Source organism: Botrytis sinoallii, assembly GCF_014898435.1.
Source record: "Botrytis sinoallii strain Bc 23 chromosome Unknown BSIN_010, whole genome shotgun sequence".
In the NCBI taxonomy this organism is placed as follows: Eukaryota; Fungi; Ascomycota; class Leotiomycetes; order Helotiales; family Sclerotiniaceae; genus Botrytis; species Botrytis sinoallii.
The window spans coordinates 844,259-858,209 of NW_024066037.1; the positions used below are offsets into that span (position 1 = coordinate 844,259).

At 43.4% G+C, this 13,951-nt stretch overlaps 5 protein-coding genes across 5 annotated transcripts; 3 read left to right on the forward strand and 2 right to left on the reverse strand.

Annotated features, from left to right (window-relative positions):
* Positions 1-142: 142 nt before the first annotated feature.
* On the forward strand, positions 143-1,765 carry EAF02_006391 (uncharacterized protein; the record flags this gene model as incomplete). The annotated part of the gene is made up of 4 exons (XM_038902439.1): positions 143-362; positions 420-733; positions 786-1,073; positions 1,130-1,765. 4 exons carry the CDS (start codon positions 143-145, stop codon positions 1,763-1,765), a joined length of 1,458 nt encoding a protein of 485 aa, XP_038757659.1.
* A 1,536-nt stretch (positions 1,766-3,301) lies between these two features.
* Positions 3,302-5,431, forward strand: EAF02_006392 (uncharacterized protein; the record flags this gene model as incomplete). Its single annotated transcript, XM_038902440.1, has 4 exons — positions 3,302-3,380; positions 3,485-3,563; positions 3,616-3,774; positions 3,836-5,431. The coding sequence occupies 4 exons, from the start codon at positions 3,302-3,304 to the stop codon at positions 4,980-4,982; spliced, it is 1,464 nt and encodes a 487-aa protein (XP_038757660.1). The 3' UTR covers positions 4,983-5,431.
* Positions 5,432-5,808: 377 nt separating this feature from the next.
* On the reverse strand, positions 5,809-8,661 carry EAF02_006393 (uncharacterized protein). The gene is made up of 4 exons (XM_038902441.1): positions 8,483-8,661; positions 8,351-8,430; positions 7,849-8,294; positions 5,809-7,795 (listed from the first exon to the last, which is right to left on the reverse strand). Exons 1-4 carry the CDS (start codon positions 8,512-8,514, stop codon positions 6,137-6,139), a joined length of 2,217 nt encoding a protein of 738 aa, XP_038757661.1. The 5' UTR covers positions 8,515-8,661; the 3' UTR covers positions 5,809-6,136.
* A 603-nt stretch (positions 8,662-9,264) lies between these two features.
* On the forward strand, positions 9,265-9,693 carry EAF02_006394 (uncharacterized protein; the record flags this gene model as incomplete). Its single annotated transcript, XM_038902442.1, has 2 exons — positions 9,265-9,289; positions 9,338-9,693. The coding sequence occupies 2 exons, from the start codon at positions 9,265-9,267 to the stop codon at positions 9,691-9,693; spliced, it is 381 nt and encodes a 126-aa protein (XP_038757662.1).
* An 893-nt stretch (positions 9,694-10,586) lies between these two features.
* Positions 10,587-11,416, reverse strand: EAF02_006395 (uncharacterized protein; the record flags this gene model as incomplete). Its single annotated transcript, XM_038902443.1, has 4 exons — positions 10,587-10,835; positions 10,886-11,005; positions 11,075-11,251; positions 11,303-11,416. 4 exons carry the CDS (start codon positions 11,414-11,416, stop codon positions 10,587-10,589), a joined length of 660 nt encoding a protein of 219 aa, XP_038757663.1.
* Between the last annotated feature and the right edge of the window lie 2,535 nt (positions 11,417-13,951).

Genomic DNA, 13,951 nt, shown 5'->3' on the forward strand with positions numbered 1-13,951 from the left:
ATATCCACCCATTTGATATTTCGGGTTTCAAAGGACAATTGAGAGAGAAATATATGTATTCCTCACTCAATTGAACCTCAACAATTGTTTGACCACCAATTCGAAATTTACCTTTTCCTCTCTCTACTTGTTTCAAGTCGCCATGAACTCTACTTCTCCAATCGATACGATTGAAGATGGGACAAACGAAGCTGCATCAGAGTGGGCACACCAAAATGGAGACTCTGTTATTCCTATAGAGAAGAAGCTCGACACTTCAATGGAATATCCAACTCGTCCATTGATGGGCAAAAGAAAGGCCAAGAGGAAAGATGATAGTCCTCTGGACATCATTTGCAGATTTATTGTGGACCATCAAACTGGTAAATTTCCCTTGCTCTGTTTATTTTTTAGGATCTCCCTTTAATATTGTGCCTTAGGACTATCTGTCAATCTTTTGATGCTCCTTTCCTTAACGCACATGTGCTTTCCAAGAGCCCGCAGACATACTCGCAAATTCTTCGAACTTTCCTACTACAATCCAGAATCTGGCGAGTATTGCGCCGGTTGGAATGATGCTTGGCTAGTGTTCTATTGGGTTGTTATCTTTACAGGACTTCGCGCTGCTTTCATGGATTATGTATTGAGACCATTGGCAAGAAAGGGTGGGGTGAAGACCGCGAGGGATGAGACGAGATTTGCTGAGCAGGCTTGGCTTATGATCTATTATTCTGTGTTCTGGACACTAGGAATGGTTAGCTAGAGCCCAAAACTCTTTGAAAACTTCTTCGCTAATACCCGGATAGTATATATACGTCAACTCAGACTACTGGTGGAATTTGAGCGAGCTATGGACTAATTGGCCTAATCGAGAGGTTGGTGGACTTCGAAAGTGGTATATCCTCGTCCAATATGCCTTCTGGCTTCAGCAGATCATTGTTATCAACATCGAGGCACGTCGAAAGGATCATTGGCAGATGTTTACTCACCACATCGTTACAACTGCCTTGATTTTCACAAGTTATGGTTATCATCAAACGAAAGTTGCAAACGTAATTCTTTGTTTGATGGACGTAGTGGATCTTTTCTTTCCAGTAAGCACCCCTCCTTCACCCCCTTGACCTAACGAGAGCTAATAGTAATCTTATAGGTTGCGAAATGTCTCAAATACCTCGGATACGATAAATTATGTGATTTTATGTTCGGACTTTTCATGCTCTCTTGGGTAATGGCCCGTCATGTTTTCTATCTTATCATCTGTTATTCGGTATGGGCGGACATTCCAAGGGTGATCAATTATGGTTGTTACCAGGGTAAAAACGGTTCTATCTCAGGTCCTTTCCCGCCTCCTGATCGCTTTGGACACCTCTTCAAACCATTTCAAGATCCAGTCGGAGTTGTTTGTTGGAACAACAACATTAAATGGGGCTTCCTTGGTGCCTTGCTTTTCCTTCAAGGTATCACACTAATGTGGTTCTGGATGATTGTTAAAGTTGCTATCAAAGTCATCAGGGGGGGCCAAGCAGACGATACACGAAGTGACAACGAAGAGGAAGAAGAGGAAGATATTGATTTGGATGATGAACCCTTTCTCGAGGAAGTTCCGCTGTTGGAAAAAGAGCCATATGAGGAAGAAGTTGGCGTCGAAGAATTGAATCTGGAGAAAAGAACGTCGAAAAATAGTCGTTATAAGAAGACTACGAGCAGTGCTAGTGGCGTAAGCATCCCGGGACACAGCGATAGAAAGGAATTGCTGGGCAGGATTGGTTGTGATAAAGGCGTTTAGAAATATGCTAGGGTTCCGACACATGATTTTTCCTGCTCCCGATGTATGGGGTAACAGGAGCGTGATGAATTGGGGAGTGAGGAAGACCTCTCGCGAGAATTAGCGAGGAATGTCATTTTTTCTTGCTTCTTGTTGGTGGTATATGGCATGGGATTTCTTATTTTTACAAAGATATCGGGACACACCGGCTGGTTTTTGGAGAGTTATGATGATAAAACATACCCGTTTCCTATTTTATGAAAAGTTGAACGAAGGAAAAGAAAGATTCCAATCGAATTTCCATTTTAAGGAGTTGCATATCACTCGAAGACTTCATGGTGATGATATCATTTTGGTAGTGGCGAAGGGAGGGACAATTGTATCTATGTGTTTATGTATGTGGATTAGATGTGAATGAAAAGATTATACCCAGTTTCAGACAGAACTTTGGTGTATTAAAACACCTATGGTTAGGTGTGACATCAAGGACAATATTCCTAAAGTCTAATGAGAGAAGAAGTAGATGTAACAGTGTGGATCATACAAATTAGCACAGCTGAAGAATACAAATATCGAGTTTAGTTGAAGTGAGATTAGGTAAAGTGTACAAAGGCATGAGGCACGAGGCTTGCGGCAGAGAGGGGGAACTGAGGAGCTGTTGGGAACTGTATCTATCTATACAGGAGAAGATGGATTTGACTATTATACTTAGGTTCTAGGTCTGCGCCCTCTTAAGCTCTTAACGAATTCAGAATGACGACTTCCAAGTTCTTCTCTTTGACTTCCGTGGCGCAGTTGGGCTGGCTCATCACATTCGATCTAGAATCACCCCCCAAATGTCCAGTGGTAAGAGATGCTTTCATGACCATTTACAAGATTCAAGAAACAGTATCAAGTATTTCCATTTATCCTTAGCAATGCTTTCATACCACCCACCCATGATCAATATCAAACCAAACTCTCTTTACTACCAACCCAATCATAAATCGACGTATTCGGACTTCTAAACAAATAGGTAATCTTCAAATAGATCCCGGATGACCGGTACTTTGAGCGGGGCCGTGGCTGCAGAAAGTGAAAAAGCATGGCGCACATGGTCTTTTTTTAGTGTAGTGTGAATACCGAGTCCGAGGTTTACGAAGAGTGGACGTGTACTCTGTGTGAAGTATTATTCGAAGGGCTCGAGAGCGAAATGTTCCATGCTTGTGGAGAAGGGTTGATTGAAGGAGCTTGGGAGGAGTAACTGTCTGGGTTATGACAGGACAATGTCAGGGCAAAGCTTGTAAGGCAGGTCCCACCGTATTGGTGTGTTTGTGTATAAGTTTGAACAATGATACATCATACATATATTTCTGGCATCTTTTAATAATCTTTCAACTTTCTTCTTTCCAAATTCTTGCTTCTACTGTGTAGAAATACTTTTGGTGAAACTCTTAATTGGGTTTGGAACCGGAGTGGGTTTTCGATAACGGGTAGCTTCATCATTGGGTACATCTGGCAGCGACATCAGGACAGCTTGAGGTGAGACATTGAAGGACAATTCAACATAAATTCGGGATGGCCGCGCCGGTAGATCCAGCGACGAGAAAGAAGGTGTTGAGAGTGGTGTTCTTCTCGCTGTTATTAGATTTGGTGCGTCTACACAATGGGCAGATTAATCGCGAAAGATGGCAAATAGCTAACACATCCATTTTAGATCTCGTATGATATACTTTTCCACATGAAACAAGCAGACATGAGGATCGCAAACTGACACGCTCTCGGGCAGATTCACATTCATATTGCCTCTATTTCCAAAGCTGCTGGAATTCTATAGGAAGTGCGTTTATCTAGTCTCTAACTATCCGGATAAATATCTAATATGGAAATAGTCTTGAGGCGCCAACTGCCTTTTCCTCTTCATCCAAGTCTCCTACACTTCTCGCACATATCCTCACATATCTAAACACATACAAAGCATCATTCGCGAAACCGATCGACTCTCGATATGATATTGTGTTGCTAGGTGGAGCTCTTGGGAGTTTATTCTCGTGCGCAAATATAACCTCGCTACCCATTTCGACCCGGCTTTGCTAATACTCTTCATCACAGCCTTCTCCAAGCTCTCGCGTCCCCTATAATCGGTACTCTCTCAGATAAATATGGTCGTCGCACAGCGCTCCTCGCCAGCATGACTGGCAACATCCTCAGTGTCCTCCTCTGGGTATGCGCCACCGATTTCCGTACCTTTCTCCTCTCGCGCGTCGTTGGCGGACTCTCAGAAGGCAATGTTCAACTCGCAATTGCAATCGCCACAGATATATCAGATGAGAAACAGCGTGGTGCAACAATGGCTTTGGTGGGAATATGCTTTAGCATAAGCTTTACTTTTGGACCTGCATTGGGTGCTTGGCTCAGTACAATTAGTACTGTACAGGCAAATCCTTTTGCTACTGCGGCTGGGTTCTCTCTATTTTTGATTGTGACAGAAACCATTTATTTGTATATGTGTTTGCCAGAGACATTACCTAGTAAGGTTGCGCAGGCCAAGTTGAATGGGGAGCCGGCTGCTACAAATGGGGTTACCAAGGCAGCCGGTTCTTCGACTGAGAAGACGCAAGCTAAGATGGTATCCTCGAGTACTGATGGGGTGAAGAAGCAGGGAAGAACAAATTCCCACTTCCTACTCAACCTTACTCATCTTTCTTTCATTCTGTTCTTCTCCGGCATGGAATTTTCCCTTCCTTTCATGACATACGACCTTTTTGGCTATACGTCCGCACTAAATGGTCGTCTCTTAGGATATATGGGACTTGTAGCATCTCTTCTTCAAGGAGGAGTAACCCGACGTCTTCCGCCTCTTCTTTCTGTTCGCATAGGCGTAGTCTCGTGTCTCGGCGCGCTATTCCTCCTCGCCCGCATCAAAACCGTTGCAGGTCTCTATCTAGCCACTACTCTCTTAGCCGTCACAACTGCAACAGTTGTCACGGGTCTCAATGCACTTAGTTCATTCGAAGCAGGCGAGGATGAAAGGGGTGGAAAATTGGGAAACCTAAGAAGTTGGGGACAGCTTGGAAGAGGGCTAGGACCATTATTATTCACAAGTGTCTATTGGTGGGCGGGAAGAGAAGTGGCATATAGTATTGGAGGTGTGGGTCTCATGGGAGTGGCATTATTGGTTACTTTTGGATTAGAGACTCCGGGAGGAGAGAAAGGAAAGAAGATTGGGGATGTTAAAGGGGAAGTGGGAGAGTTGTAGATCGGGGCATAGTCTCGATATTTGACATTGTGTTTTTGTAAGAGTTTTGGTTATACATTTGATGAGCTTTTGCCTGAGACTCGTTTCGGCAAATTCGTCTTTTTCGACTCGAAGGACATATACTCGATTTTGGGCTGCTACGAATCATCAAGTATATCCAGGTTTGGGCAATTGAAGGGAGAAGGGGACGGAGATGTAGATTAGAGATATCCTTTGGTGCATTGTATTTGTATTGAATTGTTTGCAAGCTTCGAAGAGAATGAAAGATTGGAAATGTTTTCCAATGGATGTGCTGATAAACTATTAATTAAACAAGTAAGAGAGGACAGGAGCAAAGAACGAGGAAAGGTATTGGGCGAATATTCCTTTTATAGGGTAAATTAGCTATACAAATATATGTATGTTACATCATATCACAAGATCCAGAATTAAGTTATTAAACAACTCAACAACTTCCTCCGGTACAAACACATAGGCTTTGTTATTCGTGCGGTACCTACCCAACTATCTGACTATCTAGGACTACCTAGGTATACATAGCTATGTAGCTAACCTAGCTAAGGACGAACTATCTTAAATGAAAATCTCATACTAGATACCTATCTAGCGAGAAATTCGCGATTCGGAATCTCAGGAGGAGGGAATTCCCTCGATGAGCACAACGTGTAGCAACCAGAACGAAACCAGTCTTCTTCGATAAAAATTCAATCCCGGTGAGTTTCGAACATTTTAACCATGAAACTATCAGAAAACATCAGATCAGAGCGTTATTACTTTGCTCGCTACCGAGTGAGTAGGTAAGATTATATATATTATACATTTCATATTTAGATACATACGTATGTGCTCGAGTAGATGTGCCATATGTACCTCGCTCGCCCTAGAATTAAAAATTTTCAAGAAGCTTCCTCATCCTCCATCTACACCAAATTCCAATCCTATTCAAACGCCCGTTCCTGTAAGTGAATACGGATCATTCTAATCTCATCTCGTCTCTTCTTACTTCTTCTTTCTATATACAAATACATCGGAATTCGAGATCATTAAATCCGTCGTGCCGATGAATGGATTAGTCTTAAATTCATACTCTCCCTTATAAATTATTTCCAACAATCATATGTCCATTATCCAATTTCTTCTCTCATCAATCCATGCTAAACATCCTCACTCCCCTTCTTCTTCTCTGACTTCCTTCTCAATACTCCCCCAAACCCTCTCATACTCCCCCCACTATCTTTCCCCGTATCGTTCGCACTCGCGTTACTATCTCCCCTACTCCTCGCTCCATCACTAATATACACATCCTCTTTACTCCTACTCCCCTCTCCTAACCCTGATACAACACCCCCTACAGCACGTCCTACGCCTAGACTAATACCACTTCCACCTATACTTCCTGGTCTACTTTTATTTCCTTTTGTGTCGAAAGAAATGTTGCTGCCGATAGAAACACTGCGTAAAGGTTTCCTGAAGCGAGCGGGAGTGGATTGGGAATGCATTTGTGGAGAGGGAGTTGTGATGGGGATACGGGAGCTTGGTTGGGAAGAGTGTGAATGAGATGGGGGCGTGGAAGGTATTCCCTCTCCGTCTTCAGGATGTGGCTGGGGTTTGGGTTTCAGGGCATGATGAGAACTGTCGAATCGGGGAAAGGGAGTATTAGATGTATTAGGGCCAACAGGCGAAGTTTCGGTCGAGTCGTCATCGTGTACATATGAGTTCCTGGAATGGAGCTTAGCGCGTTTCCGTGCACTATTATGGTTGTATGTGCTTTCAGGTGTATTGAGATCGGCTGATGATTCGTCCCCAGGCTGTATCATGGTAATTGGATCTGCATCGACATAGGTTCCACTTCCCATGGATTGACTCTCACTGTCTTCTTCACTAAGATAAGTCAATGATCTGGAGTTCATGGTCCCAATGCGCATTGAGTTGGTACGGGCGCGATTATAATGTTCATACTCCTCTTTCGAATGCTCTGCATTGTAGAAGGACTCCAAGGCGTCGAAAACATGCGGGAAGACTAGAGTGTTGACTTCTCGAGCCCACAAGAAATCGAGATGCTCATAGTGAGAGATTTCAATGTGAGTTGTCTGAGGCGGGAGCTCTTTCCGCATTACGTTTATGTCGACTAGTGAGTCGCTGCCGCCATACAGCAATACAATTGGTGTTTTAATGTTGCGAGTTGGAAATTTGGCGACTTTGGTGTATTTGTTTATACCACCTAAAACGGGTTGGGGCTCGTCATCGTACATTTGGAATGACTTCGTGCGGATGATTTGAAACCAATGAACAACTGCTTTGGTACTGGTGAAAGAATACAGATGAGGGTATGCCGCGAGCTTTTGTGAGGTGGACATATTCTTGGCGTGCCAGCCGAAGAGAAATTTCAACCCCATATCAATGAGACGCACGAAGATAGGGGGGTAAAGTATGGATTGCCACATAGTAGCCGATGAGAGGATAGAGCGGCGACCGAAAAGAAGAAATAGAACCTGAGGTGATGCTTTAACGAGTGCATCCACTATACCATTTGAAAGACCAGCTGGAGACATAGCAGGCGCAAGCGCAATGAATACATTGATCTGATCATTGAGCTTCGGATGGACAGCCAAAGTCGCAAAAGCCTGGGCAGTTCCTTGAGAGAATCCAATATACGATAATGATGGCGCAGAGGTTGTGTCAAGGATGTATTGAATAGTGTCAGGGATATCATAAAAGGCAAATTCATCCATTGAAAAGTCCCAGAAAGCTGTGTCTGTCGGTGAATGGTGGATGGACTTCTTGGAGTACTTGTTTCCGCGATTGTTTCCAAGCTACAAATCTTTAGTCTCTCATGTGTGCATAGTTTGACATGGGCCCAGCTTACCCAAACATCATAACCTCTTTCCACTAGGGTAAAAGCTAAGCATCTCTCTTTATCAGTCAAACAAACCCAGACCTCGCTGTTCATGAGCAAGCCATGGTGTAAATATACAACAGGCTTTTTAACGCTACCAGGTCCACTGTTGACCTTTGTATTTTCTTCTCCTTTCTTCCAACCGAGTCGATGAGCGCATAGCAGATAGCCATCTTTGGTTTGTACAACATGCTCTTCGGCATAATAACCAGCTAATTCGCAGAGATCTACAAAATCTGAAGCGTTTCGAATGGAGGTGGATATATCTGAATCTGTCAGTCCTTTTCCTCGATCAGATTCTGCTGAAAGACTGCTCCAACCTTGCTTTCGTGTCTCTGATTTCTTAGCTGCTGCAGATGTGAACCGATTGAAAAGGCGCCTCGAACCTCGATAACATAGTTTTATAATTGTCGAAGCTGTGCCATTGTTAGATAATCTTTCCGACGATGGCAAGTGGTGGGTTGGAACATACGAAGTGCCAATGTCAGTATTCTAATTATTGCTTCTAACCCAACAAGAAAAAACGAGCTTATCAGTGCCAAATACTCGCTCCTGTATGATTGATCAGCGATTGCCACATATAACAATTCAGCAGAAAACTTACGGGCAGAGCCGTCCGATGAATGGAATGTACATTGTGTTGAGTATCTTCTATCGTATCAAGGACTTTATTTGCGCGGTGAGATAGTCTTATACCATCTGAAGAGGCGATCTTGACCGCAAAACTGATAACGAGCTTGATATATGCAGCTAATTGCCCTAGAAGATCTAGAATATAAGGGTCTGCACAGAAACGGTATTAATTAAGCTAGGTTATTGACGTGGACAGAGCTCTAAAAATGCAAAGATGTAAAGATGCACACACGTAGAGTCCAATCGTTGAGACCTTCATTGATGCCACATCCACTTTCACATGCTAAATCGCATATCGCCTTCACTTCACTCACGCCTCGAGTGTTAAAATGAAAGTTGGTTGGTTGAGGATGATTGTTCAATTCAGACTTATCAAAGAAAAAAATAGGGAGAGTTGGACAAACACAATGGCAATTATCTCGAATGATTGGGCTTCAACATCAGACGATGGATTCACAGTTGTCGTCCCTAATTGCTTTATTTACTTGCGCGTTGGAAAAATCTGGGGAGCGCGGTAGAGCGGGAGAGCGGGAGCTTGATGGTCTCGGTCGGGTAATCCACGGGATTTGTAGCTTCCGCCCAAGAAAGTGGCACTTTATTAATGGTTTGTTTGTACCCGAGGAATGTCATGACAATACCTACATTCTGCGAATTGAAGCTCTTTTCAGAAGAAGTTCTATACCCTTTCCTGTACACTGTTTACTAGACTGGAAGTATTTTGATCACAAGTCTCAAGAAGACGACTAATTCAGTATGCCGAGTTCTTGTCAAGATATCCGTTCGCATCTTCCTTTCCTCTCATCAAGGCCCCGCTAAATTTTCGCAGGAGCTGCACTAGCACAATGTCTCCAAGAGTCAGACTGTGTCATGATTTATCGCAATAAGCCTTCCGATTGTCTGCGAGCTCCTCTCCTCGAGACTATGCCGACCAAGTGTCAACAATTGAAGACAGGCTACGGTGAATGCAAACGAGGCTTAGTCGATATGCGCAAACGATTCAGAGGCAATCAACCAATTTCTGTGAGCAAGGAGATTGAAGGAGGGGGGGAGAGAAACACCGGTGGGCATATGCTCTATGCTGGAAAGCCAGCTTTCGAAAGCGGAGTCAAAGAGACGAGCGGAAACGAGCCCGAAGAGAAGGATTGGAGGCAGTTGGAGAACGAGAGATACAGAAAGGAGTAAAAGAAACAAATCCCTACTTTCAGGAAGAGGCATTGGTGTATCATGCTATACATCCGTTAAATTTGGGGTTCCATATTGCATTGGACGGCGTTCAGGCATTGTATATCAAAGGCATTACGCGATCAAGGTTGATTATCATAACGAAATTGTAAGGAAATCCACTCAAGCCTCAAACTTCACTCATAACTATACACCAGTCTTCGAGATAGGGACCTCATTGCGGCCAACTCTTGGTCCGTCAAGCTGTTATTGGTTTTTGTTTCGTGGGCTGAAGCGGGATTTATGGTTGATAGGTTCTCTCAACCGGTAAATCGGATCCAAACTTCTATAGCTACACAGCCTTACTTGCTTACTTTCGGTGTGACTCACGGACAATAGGTATTGAGAAACCCGAAAGAACATGCGTTCAACTCGGGTTATCGGCCGTGAAAAAAGACTGGCTTCATCAACACCGGCCGTACTGGCAATTGATCGTATGCTGCATGAACGCGAGCATGCACTTTTTGTTTGCATCTGTAGTACAGCCGCCTCTGCCACCCTTGCCCAAACTCTGCAATCTTATATCACGCTGCAAGTTCGGCAAGAGCGGCCCCACGTCGCATTTCAGAACTGAACATTTGAAGCACGAGATACCTATCGAAAGAAGTTTTTCGGCCATTGGACTTGCGGTGAAATTCTTGGGTTGAAAACATCTGATTTGTATTATCCCTGTCTCAGGAGCTTTCTGATCTTGGTATTTGCCACTTGCCTGCTATCGTCCTATGATTAGCTCTAATTTTACCCACCCATCCTACACTCAACGCCATAAATCAACTTCGCAGAGAGGACATTCATGTCGCCGCCAAATCTCCAATCCATAAATATACAAAATCCCAAAACACCTTCGTCATTGTTCATTCAAGCCCACCAAGGTTGAATTGGTTCATAGTCCCAGCCCCATCCACCCATCCTCCTACCAGCTCACTACTCGACAACTTTTCACGTTGTTCCTGCTCGTATCGACTCAGTAGATCTTGATACATATCACCAAGGTTGTGTAACTCGGTGCTGAGCATCTTCACCTGTTCTTCGAGTCGCTGTCGCTCGTTTGCTTGACGTTTCCGAAAATTTCTCTGGGACAGGCGATTTTGTACAAGTCGACGCTATAATTTGTCAGGTTAAAGGAGCCTAAAAATTTGGAAATCGTTCTCACCATCTTTTGTGCGGGTGTCTTCTCTGTTACTGAATCTGTTGAGTCATGCGATGTCTCTCGTGTGCGACTACCTTGAGATTTGGGTTTTCGTTCACGAGAAGCTCGGTTTTGGCCTCGTTTCTATATTTTGTTTGTCAGTTAAGAAAACAAGAAGTCTCTTCAATTTAAGGCATTATTATAAAAACTTACCAATTCGCTTGACAACTCATTGATCATCTCGTTCCTTTCCGATCCATAATTTCTACTCTCTGTCGGAATGCTTTGTTCCAATTCTGGCACCATAGACACATCAATGGTATCGAGGTATGGACTCGGATACGGCGGTATAGTGTATATACTCTCCGTTTGTGGGATCGTACAGGTTGTCTGTTTGTTATATTAACGCCTTGCTATAATGAATTTAAAGAATGAACATACGTATGGAAAGGCAGATCCGAATGCTTCGGTATTTAAGTCACACGGCACGTCTTGATCAAATGTCAAAGAGGGAGGCGAAGGAGGCGAATACCAAATTGGAGTGGAAATTGCCATTGAATATCAGTCGTATGATTAGCTTGTATAAGATTTTCTGTGTAAGGTTGAAGTTTGTTAGGATGTTTGTTGTGATTAGAGTTTGTCTACGGTTTTAAAGTCTCGAAGGACTCGAACGTATATATAATCAGTAATCAGAAATGACTCCAGTAGCTTACAAAAGCTTCAACCGCCGCATATTCCCGAATATCTAGGCAGCGGCAGTAGAGCATTGCGCAGCTTAATTGGTAGCCTTTCAATAGGCTATAGCTATCGCACACACCATATATACCATGCAAAAATCCAGCTTACATATCCGATCGGCAACACAAAACACCGGTAGAGCAATCGATGGAAAGTTCTTAATGTCCGCCTTTTCAAGGGTCGAAACAGGTTCTGACATCACTTTTCACTGCTATTTCAGACGGTGAGTGGAAAGCCACACAGGTGCAAACAAAAATTTATTTGTGTAGCATTGTATCACTCATCTGCGGAAAATCAAACCACTTTGGGATGTGGTGGACGCCTTTCAACATACATGCATGATATGACGAGGCTTACCGTATTCGGTGCGTGCACTTTTAACCTGGGGGTCCACGTGTATGGACCGCCTTTTGCTTAATGAATTTAAGCTTGATATTCTTTCCGCTCTCTATCTGCAGAGTCAGCGCGAAGATAAGGATGTGATTGGATACCGAATCGAGTTTCTTCATCGAGCGTCTTGCGCAGGTGGAAAAGGTGCATACGTTCGGCCTTTCCGCGTTGCTCAAAGTTGATTACAAAGACGGATTTACGATGGCCGGGTTTAGAGCTTTATATCCAGAGGATCTGCATACTTTTCTGCCGGTTAAGTGAATTGAATGGAAGCGTTCCTTCTAATCATTCCGTGGTGGAAGCAGGTCCTAGGTCTTTTGTAATCATAATGTGTCGTGCGATTGAGAAGGGTCTGGGAGGGACTATATATACATTATTCCAATTGACAAATCAAAAAGATACTTCAGGCCATTCCGCGTTACTGCTTAAATTTATCTTCTCGTGTATAGTATATCGGCTTTACATAGAATCATAGTAGATGAACTTGGACTAGCTTCCATCTCCCCGTAAAACGTCCCCAAATAAGTAACCAACGTACTCTCCACTATCTTCCAAGTCTCAACTCCAAAATCTTGTACCTCTATCATAGAATTACCTACATACCAAGCTCTATGATGAAGTTCATCCGTAGAGCTTTCTCTGTGAAGAACTACTCGAGATAAAACTTCAATAGCTCATCCCCAGTCTATACTCGTGTCTGGTAACGAGTATACACAGGCGGGGGCGAAGAGATTGTCCTTGCTGTTTTGGAACGCTGTAGAATTCGCGCAATGCCGTTTAGATATATCAGGGAGTCCAGACGGGAACACTTGTGTATGATGGTGCGGAGAGGGTCTATGAGTCGTGGACTTGATTCATCGGGCGAAAACCAGTTCATTTCTATGAAAAATGAGCGGATGCGGGAGCCTCTTTATTTCCAACACAGAGAACCCTTTCCAATTTCCAACACTTTGCAGATAACGACCGACAGCTTGGACCGCTTTGCGCTTCGAATCCTTAGGCCTGAAAATATATGACTCTCATTCGAGACACCCTAGCTCTCTTGGCCTCTTGCAACTTTTTCTCGCGCCAAACTCGCGCATAACATGACTGCGAGCTTCGGTTCTGGCGCCTCGATCATTATCCACTTGGATCAATGTGAAGTCTCCTACTTTGCTAGAGCTTGAATTACTTTCACTTGCATCTAGATATTTTCAATGTGAGTGGGAGGTAGGGATTTGGCTTCGGGTCGTGATTAGCATTGTGTACCCTGAGTACATGAATCAGTAAACCCAGCATACTGTCAAAACTTGACGTTGAGAATTTTCCACTGGAAGTAGCTTCGTTACTAATGGTCTGAAAGATCAGCATTATACCCGTCTGTTTTGAGACTTTGCAATCTCCAACACAAAGTATCGACAGACCTGTCAGAAATTAGAACTCACCATGAATCTATTGACCCTCATCTTAAATCTCGCAGACATTTGTCACAACAAAGGATTCCGTATCATGAGCTAGATGCTTCTAAAACAAAATTGCCATGCGAAGAACATGCTTAACGCTGCAGCACCTATTTTTTGTACTCTGTACTTCGTGCTGAGGAACACGTTGTTTTTCAGTTCTGATCGGGTATTGTAAGGCTTTATAAGCATCAATTGCATAGCATTCTTGATGTTCTAACCTGGATGAGAATTTTTTTACAACTTATTACACATGATGAGAGCATGATATATGGGTAAGAGTTGAGGCGATGATGTTGCTTTTCGTTTTCTTGCTTTTTGCGTGCCATATTTCATGAGTATTATTATTTCGTAAAGTGAAGGGTCGAATCGTTAAGACAATTTTGCATTCTTGATCTTTTGATCGACATAGTACTTTTCCACAAGTCTCCGAGTCATTCACTCCTGTCTAATTCATTCCCCTCAACATTTTTGAGCTACAAACAAATGCGGACAACATAGCACCTTTCCGAATGCCACTTTC